The sequence below is a fragment of the Rhinopithecus roxellana genome, chromosome 2 (assembly GCF_007565055.1).
Source record: "Rhinopithecus roxellana isolate Shanxi Qingling chromosome 2, ASM756505v1, whole genome shotgun sequence".
Classification (NCBI taxonomy): domain Eukaryota; kingdom Metazoa; phylum Chordata; class Mammalia; order Primates; family Cercopithecidae; genus Rhinopithecus; species Rhinopithecus roxellana.
In genome coordinates, this window is record NC_044550.1 from 47,282,160 (window position 1) to 47,302,975 (window position 20,816).

General features: G+C 38.3%; 1 protein-coding gene across 1 annotated transcript; it reads right to left on the reverse strand.

The window, feature by feature from the left end:
* Nucleotides 1-457: 457 nt before the first annotated feature.
* MEPE (matrix extracellular phosphoglycoprotein) lies at nt 458-12,781 on the reverse strand. Its single transcript, XM_010367880.2, is given in 5 exon segments — nt 458-1,618; nt 1,621-2,290; nt 7,735-7,827; nt 8,831-8,884; nt 12,728-12,781. Coding segments are annotated over 5 exon segments (1,662 nt in total). The 3' UTR covers nt 458-827.
* Between the last annotated feature and the right edge of the window lie 8,035 nt (nt 12,782-20,816).

Sequence of the window (20,816 nt, forward strand, 5' to 3'; positions counted from 1 at the left end):
AAAACCTCTACACTGAAAGACAAGAGAAAGAAATAGCCTGGAAGTGATTTGGGATCAGCCAGTGAATGATATTCTCAAACTAAGTTTTCGTTTTGGCTTTGCATTGTGTTTCTCCTTAAATTCTCCCTCTTGCCCTCTCTCTACCCTATAGTCCTCTTTGTCTGGAAGGAGGTAGAACTGAGAAAAATGAAAACATGGAGATTTGTTTCAGGAGCTAATATTTGCCTCAGAATATGTGCAACATGTGCAACAGAGGAAAGAGTGGAAGAAGATATGAACTAGGATTTCTGTATCAGCACAAATGGAGGTCAGAGGGCAAAGGAAAGGCTGGCTCAAGCAGAGAGGGTGGAGAAGCACAGCTGAGATTTCCCCACCGGGTCAATTTCATAGGCACTCCCTGTGCTGGAGGCAGAACTAAGCTTGTTGCCTTTGAAATGAAGCACCACAGACAACAGAGTTTCTTATAGATCACTTAATACAAATTATCATCGAGAGATATTGTTTATTTTCTTGTCTACAGAGCAAACAACATAGAAGGCATTTGTGACATTCACAGAGTATTTTTAAATGACACCTACTCAAATGTTACCTATTTCATAAATCTGTAATGATTTTTTTTTTCTTAAAAACATTATAGCTTTAATAGAATTTTAGACTGTGACTATTAAGATAGCAAAAATTCCCCCAAGGAGACCAGGATTCTTGGTTCACTCATTTCTTCACTCTGTCCTCTCTTCACCTGGTCAGCTGTCAGGTGGCTCTCCTGTACATCAACTCACAGGTGATGAAGTCTTCAGACCGTCACCCTGCTAGGAACTCCTGGTGGACTAGTCACCATCGCTCTCACTTGAACTGCCACTGTCAGATGACTCACTACTGTCGTCCCTTCTACGGGAACTAAACCTCCTGTTGGAATACGGTTGTCTACCCCAGGAGCCTTTCCTGTGTGGCATACCCTTATTCCGTGTAGAATTATTTTGTCTATGGGGTACATAATGATATTTTCTGCTGTGTGTTATATTCTCATTACTGGGGCCATTAAGGGAATCCATTTCGGTTTTGATTTCATTATCAAGACCACGAGAAGGAATGGGCAGGCTCTGACCTTTGCCTTTACTAGGAAACCTTTGTTTTTCATGTAAGGCTGCTTGGTTCCTATTAGAGTCATCTACACCCTTTCTGGCACTGCCTTTGCCGTTTTTAGGAATTTCATTATAGTTGGTACTTTCAGTTGCATCGCTACTGCCTTCTTTTCTTTTCTCTTTTGAGGGTACAGGAGGGTAATGAAACTCAACCTTCCCTTGGTGAGCATTTTGGCCGCCAGCATCCACTCTGTTTCCTTCTCTTCCAGGGAGTTCCTTAAAATTGGTACTACCCATGATATCGTTGTTGCCCTCTACAAGACTGACATCAACAGCATCTGCCTCTTTCGCCGTTTCATCCCCAGTTCCAATGGTATTTCCGCCATTTTCTTCTCTTTCTGGGATCTCATTATAACCTGGCTCTTTTGTGTCAAGATTAGTACTCTCAGCTTCACTTGGGCCTGCAAACCCTGTTTGAATATCTTTGCCTTCTAGGTCAGGACCAGTAGCTTCTCCTGTACCAGGAATGTCCTTAAAGGTTGGCCGTCCCCACTGAAAGGAGACATATCATTGTCCCCTCTCTCTTGAAGATCTGTGTAACCGCTGCCTTCAAAATCACTGGGGATTTTTTTGACTTTTGAGAGATGTTTTGGGTAGTCAATGTTGTGTTGAGTACGATGGGTGCTTTTGCTTTTTACTGGAACTTTCTGGACTTGGGAATCTCTTTGAGGCTTCTTTTTATCCTTCGAGTGTGCTTTAGCATAGTTCATACTTGCTGGAATTTTGTTTAGAACATTCTTAGGTTTGTTCTGTTTGTTTTCTTCCCCCAGGAGTTTAATCGCAGTCACTGGCTCCATCATATGTTGCATGTTATTTCTCATGAGAGCTGCGCCATATTCTTCTTGGTCATGTAGTTTGCTGATAGCATCATCTCCATCCTCAAACCGTTTATTCCCAGTTGACTTAGGATAAATTGACATCCTCAGGCCATTGTGAATATTCTCTTTGTTACTGATACTATATTCTTTATTCAGTCTCTGTCTATTTGTGAAATAATTTTGAGATTTACTACTTCCGTTATTCTCACTGGCTTCAAAAAGGGACAAATCTTTCTTTCTTTCCTGGACAATATTTTCTTTAGATGATAGCTCTTGATTTCTTCTCTTGCCCAAATGGTGAAAACCAATATTGTCTTTGTTTTTCTCTTCCTGTTAAAATACAGTTTTCAATACGAAGTGATTATTTCATGTAAAATTTTAAAAATATAATAATTCTTAGGCAATATAAAAACTATCCACCAGATATTTAATAAAAAGGATCTATTAACTCAATAGAGGTTTACTGGTAGAGGTCATTCTAGAATGGTCAAATCAGGTTTCATGGAGAAAGAAGAATGAACTAGGCTTGAAAAATGGGTAATATTCAAATATGCAGAAGGGAAATTGTGAGAATATTTTAAGAATAAGTGGCATATTCAATTTTTTGGAAGCAGGACACAATTGAAACATAATATGATTAAGCTTACAGAGTGGGAATAGTGAGTCATTGCAAGTAAAATGGATTTCATAAATTAAAATTAGTTCTCTCTCTCTCTCTCTTTTCTTTCCTTCAATCTGATCATCAGAGGTATTCATCTGCCTAAAGGAGTATTTTCTTTTTCTTTCCTTTCTTTCTTGCTTCTTTTTAAACAGAAAATCTGCAAATAGAAGAATCTTCTGACATTTAAAAGAAAAGTCCCTGGGAGAATAATGGGATGAAAAAGAGAAAGTGGAGCAGGAGAATAAAATATTTATATCTATATTTCAATTCATTCTTTTTTTTTGGTGGGGGAAGGGGCAGGATCTGTGAAGATGCCGCTCCATATCCTGGGTTTTATAACCCTTGGGTGCAGTCAACTTTCAGTAAGCTTGGCAGAACAATGCGGTCAGGAAGAAAGAGCTGAGATTGACTGTACCCTATGCCACTCGCTATTTCTCTGCAGCATAGGCTAAATATAGAAGTGTCTGAGCATCTGGTCTGGAGATTTCCAGAGAGTGTTGCCATAGAGGAAGTGAAGTGGCTCTAAAAGGAGCAGCGTAGACGGAGTACATACTAGGGACAAATGTGAGTCATACTCAAACAGAGAGAAGTCTAAATTGCCCATGGGAGCTAAGAGAGACTGAGTCACCACTGGGCCCCAGTCAAGACTATACTGATTGAATCCTAAGCTATGGTAGCCAACAGCTTCATTTTAGAATGAAGCAGGGCAAGAAGCATTCAAGTGGTTAGGCAACATTATCCCATGCATGTCTGAAGATTCCAAGTCTTCCTCTTCACTATGGTGTAAGCCATGTTTGTCCATTTGTTGCACGGTATGTAGGGGATGGTGTAAGCCACACCTGGATGCCATCTTAGAGGGAGAAGGAGGGGGAGTGAGGATCTGAGCATTTTTAACTAAAAGAGACTGATTTATTTAAATAAACTATTTTAATTATTAGATAACCTTCAGTTTAAACAGACTGAATTTAATTTCTGCACATTCCCTTGCTCCTCCATGAGGAGCTCGTGAGCAACAGAACGATTATAGACAGACTAAATGTCATTTTTTTCTTTTCACCTCCAAATTGTAGGATGAGCTGGAATATACAATATCCTTACATAGGCTTTTGAATTGATGAGTAATATGAAATCAACATAAGAGATATTTATTGAAGGAGTGGAACATGGAAGAAATTAGGCTGGGTGCTACATGTTCTAAGCAATATCTGGCGATATTCATTGGCAAAGGCAGTGATCCTGAGGGGTATGGAGGGTGGGGGCAGGTCTGTGAGGCAGAGACATCATAACTAATTAGGTCTGCACAGACAAGCAGAGTGCCAGAGACTTGTAGAAGATGGAATGCCGGGGTGAAGAATTTGGTTTTATTTTGTAGAGTGTGAAGAGCTAGTGAAAGTTCATAGGAGATTAACAAAATACAAATTAAGGATTTAGGAGGAACAGTGGTAAGAAAGAACATGTAGGAAGCTTTTGCAGTATCCAGTAATGAGATGTAATCACTTGGATTAGGATTATACCAAAGAAAAACATTACAAAGAAAAAAAACCCCTTCTTCTGGTGCCCAAGCAGAAAAAGCCTTAATAACTAAAACGGACTGGAATGTTAACATGTAAAAATGAAGACAGGGTGAAAAAGACAAGGACTTTAATGTTAGACATGTTGATGTTAAGGGAATATAGAACCTGAGCTCAAAAAGCAATATACAGTTAGAGATAGAGAATTGGGTATCACAGGCTCTTGGGGGATCCCAGTACAAACCCTTCCCAGTTTTCATAGCCTATGGTCAACTCTTCTTTCCTTGAACATCTTACAGGCTAATTGTTTATTACTTTTCAGATTCTATTGTTTCACTTATACATAGTTGTAATTTTTTCAATAAATTTTTAACTTGAAACTAGTATCCATTTTTCCTGATGCAATACCTAATAAGGTTATGTCCTCTTTCCTATGAAACCCTCCCAACATTTGAAAAACGTTTAGTTTTCCTTCGAACTCACTGGCTGCTTTCTCTTCTCCAGGTTGACACTACAGTTCTCTTGTGTTAGGTGACTACGTTCAGTCCCATCACCTGATGATGAATTCCCTTTGTTTGTGCGGTCCCAGATCAGACCTTGACTCTGATGGGTCCCGATCAGCCCCAAGCATGGGGAATTCATCCGCTTCCTTGCCTTGACCACAGCCCTGTTTTTACTAATAACAGCTTAATTTTGTGCTTTTTGACCACCACTTCAATTTATTGGCTCTTGTCAAGCATGTGGACATCTTAGATGTGTTCATTAAAGATGTCAGAATACACGAGAGCTCCCTGATGGAGAGAAAAAGAGCATGCAGCCAGAAGCTCACAGTATTTGGTCAAGTGTGTAGGGAAGGTAGCAAAGAAGATAGAAAAACCAAATGCACGCTGGGGTGGTGGCTCACGCCTGTAATCCCAGCATTTTGGGAGGCTGAGGTGGGTGGATCATGAGGTCAGGAGATTGAGATCATCCTGGCCAACACGGTGACACCCCGTCTCTACTAAAAAAAAATACAAAAAATTAGCCGAGCATGGTAGTGGGTGCCTGTAGTCCCAGGTATGCAGGAGGCTGAGGCAGGAGAATGGTGTGAACCCAGGAGGCGGAGTTTGCAGTGAGCCGAGATTGCACAGGATCATAGGGAATGTGTTGAGTGAAATAGCAGGCAGGAATTGCCAAATAATCTTTCTTAATCCCTCAGTCTAGTGCTCACGAAAGTAGCTGTGCTATGGAAAGAGCACATGCATTAGAATCAGTTGCCTCACTGCCATTTACGGGCTGTGTGATTTTGGGAGCATTATTTCACTTCTCTGAGCCTTAGCTTTTTTAGCTGTAAAATAAAAATGATATCTACCTTTCAGTATTTTGGGACGAATTAAATGATTTTTATTAAATAATGCATGTAAAGCATACAGAAGTGGGTATAGCCCTTTAATGAATGATAGTTTCTTTCCTAGATAATATTAATGATAGTCATGTGATTACTGGATGCACAGATGTTCTCCCAGTCTCTGGACTTCTCTAATATTGGTTGTAGAGGCAGATGAAGATGGACAAACTCTGGACCCCCTGCTCCTGTATTGGCCAATTGTCACCCTTGGGCTGTGTGTTCTGCAAGCTTGTAGCCGTTGATGGGATGTTATCTGAAATAGATTTTGATTGGACTCTCTCTTTCTTTTTGCTCCCAAACAGAGGGACTGTTCTGCTTGGAGGACTGTCTGCTTTTATATATGTATCTTATTAACTGTTAGATGTAGTGGGGAAATTGTTGAATCAGCTCACATTTGAATCTCAAAATAAAAATGGCTTTTAGAAGTGCCCTCTACTTTCAAGAAGCTGGCTAATATGTGGTCTGCAAAAGTGCCAATGTGTAATATTTGTAAAATATAATTTGAAATTACTTATTTGTAAAAGTTATGGCATTATTGTTCATTAATTTTTTTAATATTGGTGGGAATATTCTGAAATAAGATTTTGCCATGAGAAAAAAATAGAAATAAACTTTGTAATATATCATGAAACAAAAAGTATTTTAGATATTTGACTTGAGTAATTGAGTCTCAGAAAGTTTTACTTGGACATTTATGTTTTCCTTTGCAATCAAGTTCATTGTTGTTTGTTTACTCATTACTAATATAACCTCTTGAGTTAAACACTAAATCTAGGGTTATAGTAATCTCTTCCTAATTTTTTTTCTCTCTTGTCTGAAGTGGGAAGTTATGTTTTATTTTTGGTGCTTTTCTGCTTTTAAAAAAAGTAACATATACACTAATGAATTGTGTGCATTTTATTAGAAGACTGAATAGGATAATTTTATAAATGAAAACATGAAACAACTTTTAACCTGTGGTATATGATGGCTATTTTTGCATTGAAGAAAATATCAAAAAATACAAAGAAACTTTTCTTACATTTGCTTGTGTTAAATGATTTCTGACTGTTCGATGGTCCATGTACCAGTTGGCTGACTGCTTCTCTAGGCTCTGCTTTTCGGTCTCCATGCTTTGGTTCCTATGAGTTTTTTCATGGAGAATGGCCTCACCCACTCACTTCTGTTTGCTCAAATCCTACTCATCCTCCAAGGCCCAGTGCAATTGTTTCCATTATGAACATCAGATGCTAGGAACTAATTTTTTTCTACTCCAAGCCCCTAAAGCATGATCTTTTTTTCTCTTCTGGATACTACTCACATAGCACCTCCCACATTCTGTCTCGTTTCACAATAATTTCTGTAAGCGCCTTTTGTTTCTTTTCTAACTCTAAGATCCTGGAGAGAAAGAATTTGTTTCTCAATCGTTTTATCTCACATAGTATTTTACATACTAGTTAAGAACTCCACATGTATTTGTCAAATGGATATGTTTTAACTTATTTACAGTTAGATGTAGTCTTAGAGATGTCCTCTAAAGGATATTGATGGCAGAAGAAAATAACATTCTGAAGGGAAACAAACTATTGCTTCCATGGGGAATAAAACCAGATTTGGAAAAAGTAAATAGCCCTTTCTCTGATGGTATTTCAAGCTATTTCCAGTCCTTTGGCCAATGAATCTACAAGAAGGGACTGAGTGAAAAGAATTATTGTCATTGCAGTGACAAGGGCCTCATTCTTTTACTTCTGAGCAACCCAACACAGATGGAGTTATCCATGGAATGACTTTAAGAGACAGTAAAATGGGTCACTCATTAGGCCAAAATGGTTTCTCCTCTTAGCCGTTCCCTGCTGAGATCCCTACCGTCAGAGCATATGGTAGAATATGTCAAGAAAACTTCCTTATAAAACACCCAACGTTACTTAAGAAGCAATAACACAGCAGCCCATGGGCACCTGGGGTCCATGAGTATCACACCTGCAGCCGCAGGTCCTGAAGCAGAGCGAGATGTGGGCCGAGGCATGGGTTGGGGATCAGAAAGATTCTGGGACCCAGAGTTTTGTAGTACAGAGGCTTGAGGAGCCCGGGGAGTGAGAGAAGGGACAAAAAGTGCCAGCCATAAGACAGAAACCCCAGAGCAAGCGAAAGTAAACTTCTCCTCCCCTGCGTTTTCCTCTAGGGCTAGTCCAGAGTTTAGTCATGCTAAGAATGGTCATTCAGAGATTCAGCTTACCTTTACATCAGTTTGATTTTTCTTCCCAGGTGACGTGTAAACACACTTAAAAACATAATGTCCATGTTTCTCATGGTGACCCTTGTATGTTATCTACGAAAACACAACATTATATTAAGACACATTTTATCTCTTACAAAGAAATTGTTGGGCTCTCTTTTTAATCCTATGAGAAACTTTAAAACTTGGGTGAAGCTGAATTCTGCCTCTGACAAATGGTAGTACTTCTTATAACCACAGGAGGGTGTGTGTCAGCCAGCTCCCGAAGACAGCAACTTGTTCCTTCTCTCTTTTCTACATAACTCTAAATTTGTTTTCCCTAAGGGCCTGTCAACTGCTTTTTGTCCTAGGGTGGATGGATTTTATTACCAAATTTCTATGGAAATGGAGCATGTGGAAATATTTTCAGGTGGGAGGGGGTGAGAGGACCGGGAGAAAGGCAGGATTTACAATATTCATGTCTGATGTCTAATTGGCAAAACTCACAGCATGAACGTTCAGGCTGTTAAGCTGGCAATGTTGGCCTTTGTAATTTTCAGCTGAGATAAAGTACAGAAGATTGTTAGTTCTTAGAACACAATTTTCTGTGATAGGCAGAAGTAAGCTGCAATTTGGTGGCATGCAAAGCGGGGAGGATTCGTTTAACTGTTTGCATATGGAAAGCTGATTCCATGGACATAGAATTCCCCATTAAGACCTGATAGCTACCTTCCCCTTTACTCCCTTATTTATCATTCTGAGAGCCAAGTGTTTGTCAGGTGCATGTGTGGGAAAATATTTTTTGCTAGTAGCAATGTTCCCAAATTCTTACTCACTTAGCCCCAAGAAGGTTGCCTGGCAAAGCATTGTTTCATATGAAGGAAGAAATCACATTGGAGAGAAAGAAATCTCTATTCACAATGTTTTCCTCTTTTCTGTCACACATGGTGTGTGAATTACAATACCTGATTGACTAGAAAGTGCCAATATTATGTTGTATAATTTTGCACTTCCATTCAAAGTGCCCAAGACTATTTTGACAGTTACACTTTTCTCTTACTGACTTTTTCTTTACAGAGCCGAAATAGAGTTATTTGAGAAGATGAATTCTGTTTACCCTCTGCTCTTCCACACAGCTTTGCTTAGTTTTCTCAGTCTGCGGTTGAAATGTCTGAAAGGAAACAAGAAACAAAACTTCACCCACTAGAACATTCTATTTCATTAACTTCATTAAACAAATGTTTCATTTATTTTTCTCTCACTGGGTTCTATTATTCAATGTGGAAAATCATTCTAACCAAAAGAAGATTGACACATTCATCGCGTTAATATTTGTTTCAGTATTACAAAAGACAGTGCCAACTTTCTGCCCCCAGAGGGAGACAATGCTTTCTCCACTATAGAACTGGATTCAAGCTCAGACAACCGCTAAGTGGGTGTGGTGGGGGAGAAGGGAGGGATAGCACCCCAGATGAAGGAGCTTGGCTGCCATCGGAATCCACTGAAAAAGAAGTTTTCACTGACAAACTGGGAGCTGTTAAATATAAGTGAACTAAAATCAGAGTTTGACGATTTAAATTATATGTGTGCATTAATTATATAAGTTGAGTAATTGTAATATTGAATTAAGGTATGAGGCTGTTGATGGCCTAGGGAGAGTCAAACCATAGCTGTTCACATGAGGGGTAGGATCACACCTAAGAATAAAATCTTATTGCTGCCAGGTGTTTCATTCTGAGAAGGAAAAATGGAGGTGGCCAGCAGATTAGGACAAATTCTTTTTCTTGGTTTGACATAAAGTGTCAAAATTTCTTGAGGGTAGCATAGGGTGAAGGGTAGCTATTGAAGCGCAGAAAGGGCAGAAATGAAGAAAGAATAGACTCCGGCAGTTTGTCTCAGGCCTTTGGGCTAACGTTTGTATACCACGGGAAAGCATGCAGAACAGGGACCATAAATCTGGGAGCAAATGTTTTATGAAAGGAATAGATGTAACAATTCGTTAATTCTCAGTATTTTTCATTTACCTCTCTCTTTTAGAAACTCCTAGCCTATGTCAGATGTGGGACCGGGAACCAGTGGGCGGACTGGGTTGTGTTTGAATGGGTGTGCTACAGTGGAAGCAGGCATCACAGTGGATCAATCATATAAAAGAGAGAACCCCTTAAGGGAAAGATTGAATAAAGAGATAAACAGAAAGAGGGCCACCTAGGCCAGCTGTCATATTTACCTGGAAAGTGTTCTTCCTGAAGAAGCTGTAAGTTTCTATATTTTGTTTAATACAGACAGGTTGTTCCTTCAACTAAGATATTGGGAATGTCCAGGCTTGCTCTAAGCTCCTTTAAATCTCCAGCTCAATCTGAACTGATTCCTTCATTTCCCAAACTCGTTTGTCCTCTGTGTTCAGACTGGGTTTGGGTGAAGGAGGCCTGGCATGAGACTGGGGGGTAGAAGGAGAGAGAAGCCAGGGTATGTCCTTCTTTGCTCTTTTTGGGGCTGCATCTCTAGAATTGGGTACATCTCCTTTGTGGTCCTAGTTCCCCCACCCAGGGGCCTAGGAGCAGCACCTTTTGTTTTCCCTCCAGCCCTGAGGGTGGTGGTAACTTTGATCCTTGGGTGGTCTCACCACCCCTGGTTGGCCTTTCTGTTCTTCCTTATACTTTATAGCTAGTTTCCCTTAGAAAGTCCCTCTACTGAGCTCTCTGTAGTGGATTTTGTTTTCCGGACTGGACTCTGGCGGATAAAATCATCTTCAAAATACAAAACTCAGAAGTTTAGAAAGCACCTCCATGGCTGGACTCCAAGGCATAGCAGGCTAATATTCTATTCCATTCTAGAAAATAACAATAGTTTATCAATAACACCTTCTATTTATAGGATACTTTATAGTTTGTAAATTGCTTTTGTACACATAATCTCATTTGAGTCCCAAAGTAACCCTTATAAGCAGTAGAAGAAACAGAATTGTCTACACTCATACAGTTGGTAGTTGCAGTAGAAGTAGAGAAGATATTTTGATTTAAATCTTCTGCCTCAAAGTCCCAGGGTTAAAATAATAAATTTTTCAATGACTAAATATGAAAAAGCATTTAGTAATAAGAGGAAGTGTTCCTAAACTTTATATTAATTATCTTCAAGGCATATTTTATAGTTTTGTCCTTTATTGCATTTCTTATGTTGATTCTTATATAATTGTGTGAACATAAATTTGGACCATTATATCACTCTTCAAAAATATAAAAACAGTGCAAACAGTTCTGGAAATTGGACTATAGGAAGAAGAAAGCATAAAAATGAGATGGGCAGATACTGAGCAGAAGAAAGAAATCATAGTATGGGGTATCAGGGATCTTCTTACAGAACACACACACACATATGGGTTAGAAACATACTTGACAATATAGAGTACCTAGGCACAGTTTTGATTTATTGTGACTTACAACAAAGTCTTTCTAGTCTAACTGCATGTTGATGAATATTAACTGAATTGCATAGCCTAATAAACATTCATTTTCTTCCTTTTAAAAATCTTTTAGAATTTGGCTTGTAATTCCAAGACGCAGTTAAGTGACTGAGTATATACTAGTTTCTTAAACCACCAATCTATCATTTAAAAATTTAGGAAATTACTAAAATGGCATCTTTATACCTGGAAGAAAACATTATATTTCACAATTCACAGTTACAAATGTTGCCTCTGCATCCTTGCTGAGCTGCTTTCATTTGAAATATGCATCCCTCCCTTCTCCCCCCTATACCCTCAGGCAGATGTCTTGGGCTTGAATGTGGCCCTGTAATGGAGATGGCACTGTCTGCCTCTGGGGAGGAAAGCTGGCATCCTCTTCTGATCAGTGGTCACTGAATCGATGTTGACATAGCACATTTACTGGAAAATGATGAGAAAGCCCCACTCCAGCTGTTTCTTGGAATACGTTGCTCAAAATAAAATCTTCAACTGGCTGACTTGAGCTGGGTCAGTAAGACTCATTCTTCCACCGCGAGAGGTGGGAGAGACACCTGAGCCTCTAGGCCTTGATTGAGTGAGGTCTGTGCATGGGGCCTCGCAAACGTGTGTTGTGAGCAGTACAGGCCCCATAGGACTGTACTGCACACGCTTGTTACACAGAGTGTGTGGAGAAGGTAACACATTTCCCTAACTTTCACTGCCTTCCATGTGGCCCTTGGCTGCCTGGTCATCCTCATCAGCCTGGTTACCCTACTAGTCACCCACTCACTCAGGACCTATATATAAGTATGACTGGCAATGGGATGACAATTTGTTTCCATGGTTCTCCAACCAAAAAGGTTGTTCTGATAAGTTAGAATGCTGCTCAGACATTATCTAATTAGCACTGTGTCTGCATTGCAGAAAATAACTAACACTCAGCATTTTCACAAGATAATTTGGTCACATCCTGAATATTCAACTGGGTGAGTCAGAGAGAAGGAAAGACACCCAGGGAAGTAGGAGCTTGATTTGGGCTAAGCTTGGGGGTACTACGTCCCATCTGTAGCCTCACTGATGAAGAGAAAAATCACAAGTAGGATCCCACAGTATTGGGGTGTTGCAAGAAATACAGAAGAGTTCTTGTCTCTTTGCATTTTTATCTATGTGCTAAATCTAGTTGGTTAGCTTTAAAACATTCATGTCAGATTCTTGAAGTTTTCAGGAAAATATTAAAACGTTATTTTGCCATGTTATAGTTTGAGTCTTTGAGTATCACTCATTAGTATCAGCTGATTTGAAATGCTGTGGCTGCCTCCTGGTTTTCTCAGAAAATCTGGTTTTGGTGTTCCTTAAAAGGCAACGTTGTGAGATCTCATAGTTCAGCACACGTTTATCGAGAGCCTCCTTGATTAAGTGTGTTAAGTGCTGGATGCTTTCTGTTTGCTTGGTACTTCTTAAAATAAGTGAATTAGGTAGATGCTACTAATTTAAATAGACATTGCTTGAAAGAAAAACAAATGAAGAGAGCAAGAGATTATCTGAAACATAATTGAATTTGTAAATGCTTACTGGTGCTGCCCAGGTCACACTCAAAAGGAGTAGTCCCACACAGAAAACTCGCATCTTTGAGAATCTCTGAGGAAAGATAACAATATCTTACCACAAAGCATTGCCAGTTATAAACTGCGGCCGTAAGAAGAGATGAAACGCATAGGAATATATAAACACCCTTCCCCTTGGCAGTTCATTTCCTTTTGTGTATGTGTGTGTATAGACCATGTATAATTTCCTTATACCCAAGTGTGGACATTTTAATCTAGGAGCTTTCATATGTCTAGTTATTCCAATGTGAAAATGAAAATTATTCAATATCATTAAAACAGTAAAGTCAGTGGATAGAAATATATTTTATAGACACATTCATTTGCTGTATCATCAGCTCTTCTTCCTCTTGTTTTTAGAACGAGATTGTTTAATTATTTGCGTCATTCAAAGTGACATGAAGTTGATACAGCAGCCCATAACACACTCTAGGTCTGTCAGGGTAGCAGATTGCACTGTGGGGAAAGCTTATCTCCCTGCGGGCTGGTACCCTAATCTGTGTCTCATGTTCATTAGCAATGTGTCTGAATTAGTAGCCATTCATGGGCTGGAGAGTGAACTAATTTTTGCAATGCTGACATTAATAGCTAACATTTATTGAATACTAAAATGAGCCAAGCACTGGGTCTAAGAATTTTGCATGCATTCAATTATTTGAGCCTCACAACAACCCTACAAGTTAGGTGGCGTTACTATGCCTGTTGTATAGATTAGGAAATAGACACAAAAAGATCAAATAACTTGCCTTAGAACTCACTAAGGGGCAGAACTGGGATTAGTATCCAGGCAATGTGGCTATAGACCCAGTTTTCTTAATCAAGACTCTCTACCACCTTAAATAACTTTCTATTCTTTTATCTCATTACAGAAAAATCCGTGTGCAGTTGACTTAAAGGCTTATATTGGGTTCAACAAAATGATGTTCAAAATACTACCATTTAGTTACAAACAAAGGTATTTGTTTACTGTTTTGGCAAATATGCCAACAGGAACTAGTGAGCTCACTTAAGTAGCCATTAGACTGGAAAAAAGTCAACATGTCTTTGGACTATTGATCTTATTATTATATTATGAAAACAGTAAATTTATACCACTCTGAGATTTCATGAAGAAAAAATATTTTTATGGGAAAAAATAATCTAAATATTCTTGCAATCTTTAAACATCTCAAGGAAAAGCTGGTATTTGGAGAAATGAATATAACTATTAAATATATTCTAAAATCCTAGGCTATGTTTTTCTAAATTAATGGATCTAAATTCTAACTATAGTTGACCCTTTTTTATAGTTGATCTATAAAAAAGCATTTTATAGATCAGGACAACGTAAGTAATTTATGAAATGATTTAATGCTGATCAGTAGAAATATCAACACAGATGAGGTTTCAAAGTATGAATAAGATCAGATTTCCCTGATCGCAGTTTGTTAAGTGAAGAGATAGAGGAAAATTAAAGTCGGAGTTACTGTGGATCTCGATAATGCTAATAACAAAAAAAGAGAAAGTTGTTATCAGATCATCAATTTTAGTTGATGATTTCTAGAGCATGGTAACACATTTTCTAGTTTATAAAACAAAGCAGCAAATAATACATAGTTGTGCTCAGTAGAGAAGATTTTCAAAAGTAATAAAACCTACTTGGGTGGCAAGCATCTTAAAAACGTAAACAACTACGATATAAAGCTATTTGCTATCAAGAACATGAAAGCCAAATTACCTGGTATCTTTTACCTTCAGAATACCTGGCTTCTTGTTGCAGCATTAGCAGTCTCTGAGCATTTTGCTGAAATTTAAAGTTTGTTAGAGTTCCCAATGGCCAATCAGCACTGGCTCACTCAGCACTAGCAAACAATTTGTTACAAGTGCCCACAGATAACCATAGGGGGGCGAAGTAATTTTAATCTAAAAATGTGTTTGTGGTGGAAAGCTACTATCAAATGTTCCAGAAAGTGGGATAAACAGAAAATATAAATACCTCAGTTTGGACATCATGTTGTCAGATAATCAAAATTGATTTCAGAACTGCTAATTAGGACCGACTGAATACCTAACAAGTTTAGAAATGGAAAACATTTTTGCTATCGTTTTTTGTAGAAAGTTTATGATGTCAATTTTATCTAAATGAAATTCAGCAACATTTAAGAAAAATGTTTTAGGTGCCTACTATGTGACAGGCATTGGCGAAAACTACAGTGAACAAAAGACAGAAAAAAAAAATCCCTGTCTTCCTGGAGCTTAGAATCCAATAAGGGAGACAGATAATAAACAAGATAAATGAGTTAAATAGATTAGATACTGACATAGACGAAGTCTAAGGAGAAAAGGTATTGTGGGGGAGGAACAAGCATTGAGGGTGGGGACACTGGGCTGAAATTTTAGATAGAAAGTCCTGGGAAGGCCTCAATGAGAAGGTAACTTTTGAGTAAAGACCTTGCTGTGGTTTGAATGTACGTGTCCCTCCAAAATTCATATATTAGAACTTAAACCCCAAGGTGATGGTGTTGAGAGATGGGCCCTTTAGAAGGTAATTAAGTCATGAGGACAGACCCCTTATGAATGGGATTAGTGACCTTATAAAAAGGCCAGAAGAAACTAGCTAGTCCCTTTTTGCCCTTCTGCTTGTCTGCAATGTGAGGACACAGCATTTGTTCCCTCTGGAGATGCAGTAGCAACGTGCCATGTTGGAAGAAGAGATAGACAGCCCTTGCCAGACAATGAACATACTGGCCTTTTGATCGTAGATTTCCCAGCCTCCAGAACTGTGTGAAATAAATTTCTGTTTTTTATAAATTACCCAGTCTATGGTATTCTGTAGTAGCAGCGTGAACAGACTCAGGTAAACCTGCAGCTATATGACTGTCTATGGGAAGACCGTTCCAGGAAGAAGAAATAGGAAAAATAGTGCCCCAGAAATAAAAGCCCTGTGGCTTGTTCCGGGAACAGAGAAGAGGCCACTTTGGTTAGAGGGACTGAGCAAGGGGAATAGCAGCAAATGAGGTCAGAAAGGTATTAGATGGCAAATGGTATAGGACCTGTAGGTCATTGCAATGCTTTTGACATTGCTATGAGTAAGAGGAAAAGTCCTCGGAGGTTTTAAACACCAGCATGATTGAGGAGTGACTGAAGTAGGAAAAAGGCAGAGAGGATGGTTAGGAAGATCTTGCAATAATCCCAGCCAGAGATGATGGAGGCTTGAACCTGAGTACGGCAGAAGGGATAATGAGACCTGGTCATATTCGGAAGAAGTTTGGGAAAAAAAGGTAATAGGATTTACTGAGGTACCAGAAGTGGCCTGTGAGAAAATAATCAAGAATCAGGATGACACCAAGGTTTTTGTCCTGAGCAACGGGAAGAATAAAGTTGATTTTTTCTTTATATTGGAAAAAATGCAGAAGAAAATGGTTTTGAGGAAAATATTGTGAGTTTGGATTTAGACATGGATCTTATAAGATGGACAGTTTAGGACACTCAATTTCTTAATGAAACAAGTAACACACCTATATTAGAATGAGTCTTTCCAGTGCGATTGCCTGCTCTCTTGTTTTGCCCCAACTGGCTACCAAAATCATTGTTGTAATAGTTTGAGAGGTTCCACTTAATCTCAAAATATTATAATACCTGTAAAGGTAATTGACATTGCAACTATATTAAAGCATCAATAAAAATTATGTAAGAGTTATTCAACCTATACTTTGTGATAAGAACTACCTTCACTTACAGTGACATATGCTTTTAACAGTTGTATATTAAATATACAAATAATATATAATAACGTTTAAGTGTAAACTCTCAATTTCTCTCAACTCTCCAAATAGACAAAAACCAAAACATAAAACACAAACAAGTCTTTCATCAGTTCTATCTGAGAAAATGGTTCCTTTTCTAAGTCAGGCTAACTCTCTCTCTCTCTCTCTCTTTTTTTTAAATCATATCTAAACTCTGCAGTTCCTCTTTTGAGTGTCCAGAGCTGCTTTTCCTCCTGTCCCTCACCTCATGTCTTCTTTTTATAAAAATTTTTATTTAGGTTTGGCGGTACATGTGAAGGTTTGTTACATAGATAAACACATGTCACTGGGGTTTGTTGTACATATTACTACATCACCCAGGTATTAAGCTCGGTACCCAATAGTTATCTTTTCTGCTCCTCTCCTTCTTCCCACCCTCCACCCTCAAACAGACCCCACTATGTATTGTTTCCTTCTTTGTGTTCATAAGTTCTTATCATTTAGCTTCCATTTATAAGTCAGAACATGTGGTATCGGTTTTCTGTTCCTGTGTTAGTTTGCTGAGGATAATGGCCTCCAGCTCCAGCCATGGTCCCACAAAGGACATGCTCTCTGTTTTTTATGGCTGTATAATATTCCATGGTGTATACTTCCCACATTTGCTTTATCCAGTCTGTCACTGATAAGCATTTAAGCTGATTCCATGTCTTTCCCATTGTGAACAGTGCTGCAATGAACATCCCTGTTCATACGTCTTTATGGTAGAATGTGTCACATTCCTCTGGGTATATACCCAGTAATGGGATTGCTGGATCAAACGGTAGTTCTGCTTTTTCAGAACTGCTTTTTTTTTTTTTTTTTTTTTTTTTTTTTTTTTTTTTGAGACGGAGTCTCGCTCTGTCACCCAGGCTGGAGTGCTGTGGCCGGATGTCAGCTCACTGCAAGCTCCGCCTCCCGGGTTCACGCCATTCTCCTGCCTCAGCCTCCCCGGTAGCTGGGACTACAGGCGCCGCCACCTCGCCCGGCTAGTTTTTTTTGGTAGTTTTTAGTAGAGACGGGGTTTCACCGTGTTAGCCAGGATGGTCTCGATCTCCTGACCTCGTGATCCGCCCATCTCGGCCTCCCAAAGTGCTGGGGTTACAGGCTTGAGCCACCGCGCCCGGCCTCAGAACTGCTTTTAAGAACATTTTCTAGGACTAGGTTTGAGCTATTGGGTGGGGCCACTATTGATTTACAACCATTCAAGCATAGATCTTAGAATATTTGAATATTGTCATTGACAGTGGAAACATTGAACTCTAGTAGCTTTGGAAGCAAATAGACTTGAGTTCAAATCCTGACTCTACCGCTTGTTTACTGTGGCAAATTGATTAAACAACTAATTTGAACTTTTCTGTGCTTCAGTTTCTCCAACTGAAAATAAGGAGCACAGAGAATCCATGACCAGAATTTAAGCAAAGTCAAAAAAAAAAAAAAAAAAAAAAAAAAAAAAAGAGGATTTGGGTGATATAGAAAGGAGCTAACGAGGAAATGGAAGTCAAGGAAAGTAGGCAACAAAGAGTGTTCAGCCAGTTATGAGACAGAATGGAAATATAGAGCTTTCTAAATGGAAGACAATGAAATCCACAAAAATGCTCATTTTCAACTTTGGATATGCTATTAAAGCAATAAATAATTCAGGAATTTCTATAATAAAGTGTATATAATGCAGTTTTTTAAGCTGTTACACTGTTTCATAACATTAACTTTATATTTTGAATGATCCAGTTAAAGAGCAAGCACTTGATATGTGCCTTAGGAAATGTTCAGTTTTTTATTGCTATAATTTTATAAATAATTTCAGATATTCCTCAAATGTGTCTTTCTTAGTTTCAAATGAATTTCAGTGTGCATTAAACAGATTTCCCTTTCATTTGAGTGATGGAAAATTAATTCTGATCTAGAAAAACCTGTGTTCTAGGATAAGAAAATGTATAGAGTTTTAAGAGAAAAAAATTGGCTTAGCCACTAGTCCTACCAAGGGGTGAACTGGCAGTAGCTAAATATACTACTCTCAAAGCTAAAATGAATTCAAAGCTAAATAAAAAAAATTCAACTTGAGTTTTAAATTTAGAACCTACAATTGACAAAAGCAAAAAAAAAAAAAAAAAAGAGAGAGCCTATTCTGGCTAGAAGGTTGCAGAGAAGAAATTCTGGGGAAAAAAAATTAGTAGAATGATCCTTTGCCTAAGTTCTGTGGAGTAGAGATTTTACTTCTACCCTCTTAAAACTTGCCCTCTGTGTTGAAATTGAACTTCAAAAACTCAATATAAGTTTTCTAAAGGTTATTGTATAATAAAGAGTTTTGCCATGACATTTCTAAGGAACCAATAACTAAAGTTAAAACCAGGAGTCTGTTAAAAAATATGTATCTTCACACCATCTCTATTTAACTGGAGAACAAAACAAAATAAAACAAACAAACAAACAAAAGCAGGAAACAACTGAGAAGAGAAAGAAATTGACACTTGAACTTTATTCCGGTTCCTGGTTCCTGGTTCAAAAATGGACACCTCCACCAGTGATGCACCTAGCCTGACTTTGCTGGCTCAGACTGACACACAGAGCTGTTCCTCAAAGAGAATCTGGATGGAAGTACTCCATGGAACATGTTTCGTCCTGTTGTGGGTTTTTCATTTCTTACCCCTCACTTGAGTGTGAACAATCTCATAAAATGTTAGCTAACTAGAAACCTATACTATCAGTTCCAGCTATTGGATTCTCACCCAGGAATAAGGCTTTTTGTTTTGTTTTGTTTTATTTTCTCATCTATTTCTAGGACCCATCTTCTCTGTACTTGTGCTCTGGGATTAATTGCTTTGATATACATTTTTTCAAACTTAGTTTTGTAGGAAGTCCTTTTTTCCCTGCTATCATAGTCCTCAATTTATTCTTGACTCTATTAAGGTAACACATTTCTCTGTCATCATTTTAGACAGGCTTACACAATATACTTTTCCATATGTTCTAACTAAAATAACTCTCTGTTTTACATATACAATATACTTTTCCATATGTTCTAACTTGCCAAAATAACTCTCTATCTTCTAATTTATATACATTACAAATAAACAGTATTTCCCCTCCTGCATCAGTGGGCAAGTCTTTGAAGTGTTGTGAATAGAACAGAGGGGTCCATGTTGAGTAATCTCTTCTTTACCATACAGATGCTTAGACTGGTCAAGGCTTTAGGCATTTCATAGAAGTATTTACTTCCCACTGATCTCCAAAATAGAGTCCAGAATGGGTGTGTTGGGAGTCTTGCCCTGTTTTTAGCAGAAGGAATGTTTTCATTTTAAACACATTCATTCATGAGTATCAATAATCATCCTAAGCTCGAAAAGGTCACCTTTTCTAAAGCATCACTTACAACCAGCTTTCTCCTTTACCCTCAAATTAATTTTATTTTTAGTTATTATTTTTTCTCTCAGCATTTGGGAATTTCAACAGAAGCCATAAAAATTTCAGCCAGATGCAGAATCATGGAGGGTCACAGCAGAGCATGAAGCTAGCTGTGTTCATTCCTCTAGGCTTTTTGTTTACCCATTCCTCTATTACAAGCAAAGAGAAGACATGTCAATATAATTTGCTTTTATTTTTATATTAGAAAGATGTCTTATTCCACCTTAAAATGTAACTCAGAGGATGTAGTTAAAATATAATTATAATGATGCCAGCCCTTTCCTTCAGGACATGGTGACATTGCTGGAAGTGGCTGCAAAACTTTGTTGTGTGACCTCAAGAGGAAAATATCTCTTACTCTCATAATAGGCTTTTTCAGAGGTTGCTGTTTTGTTTTTCAAGACCAAGAATCTTCTCCTCAGGATACAGAACATGAGGACTTTTACCAGCTAGCTATTCATTGTATTGAACATGTATTAATATTTTCTTACCAAATTAGGGTGTATATAGTCTTCTCAGTTTATTTTTAACTTCATGCTTATTATCTGCATTGTGTTATCATTTTTATTTTATCTCCTTTTTCATGAATTCCTTAATTCTCACCAATGCAGATTTTCTCTATGCTTGTCAGTTCCTGTTCCAATTATCTGCTGCTATTAACATATCACCTTAAAACTTTAAGTAGTTTGAAATACAAATTCCCTGTTTTCTCTCAAGTTTCTGTGTGTTGACTTGGCTCAGCTGCATGATTCTCACTTGGGATTTCTCAAATGGCATAATCAGAGATGGGGTGCAAGAGTCATCCCAAAACTTGACTGAGCTGCACATCCGATATGCCGCAGTGCTTCTCCACAGGACCTCTCGCTCCTGCAGAATAAACTGGACTTCCCA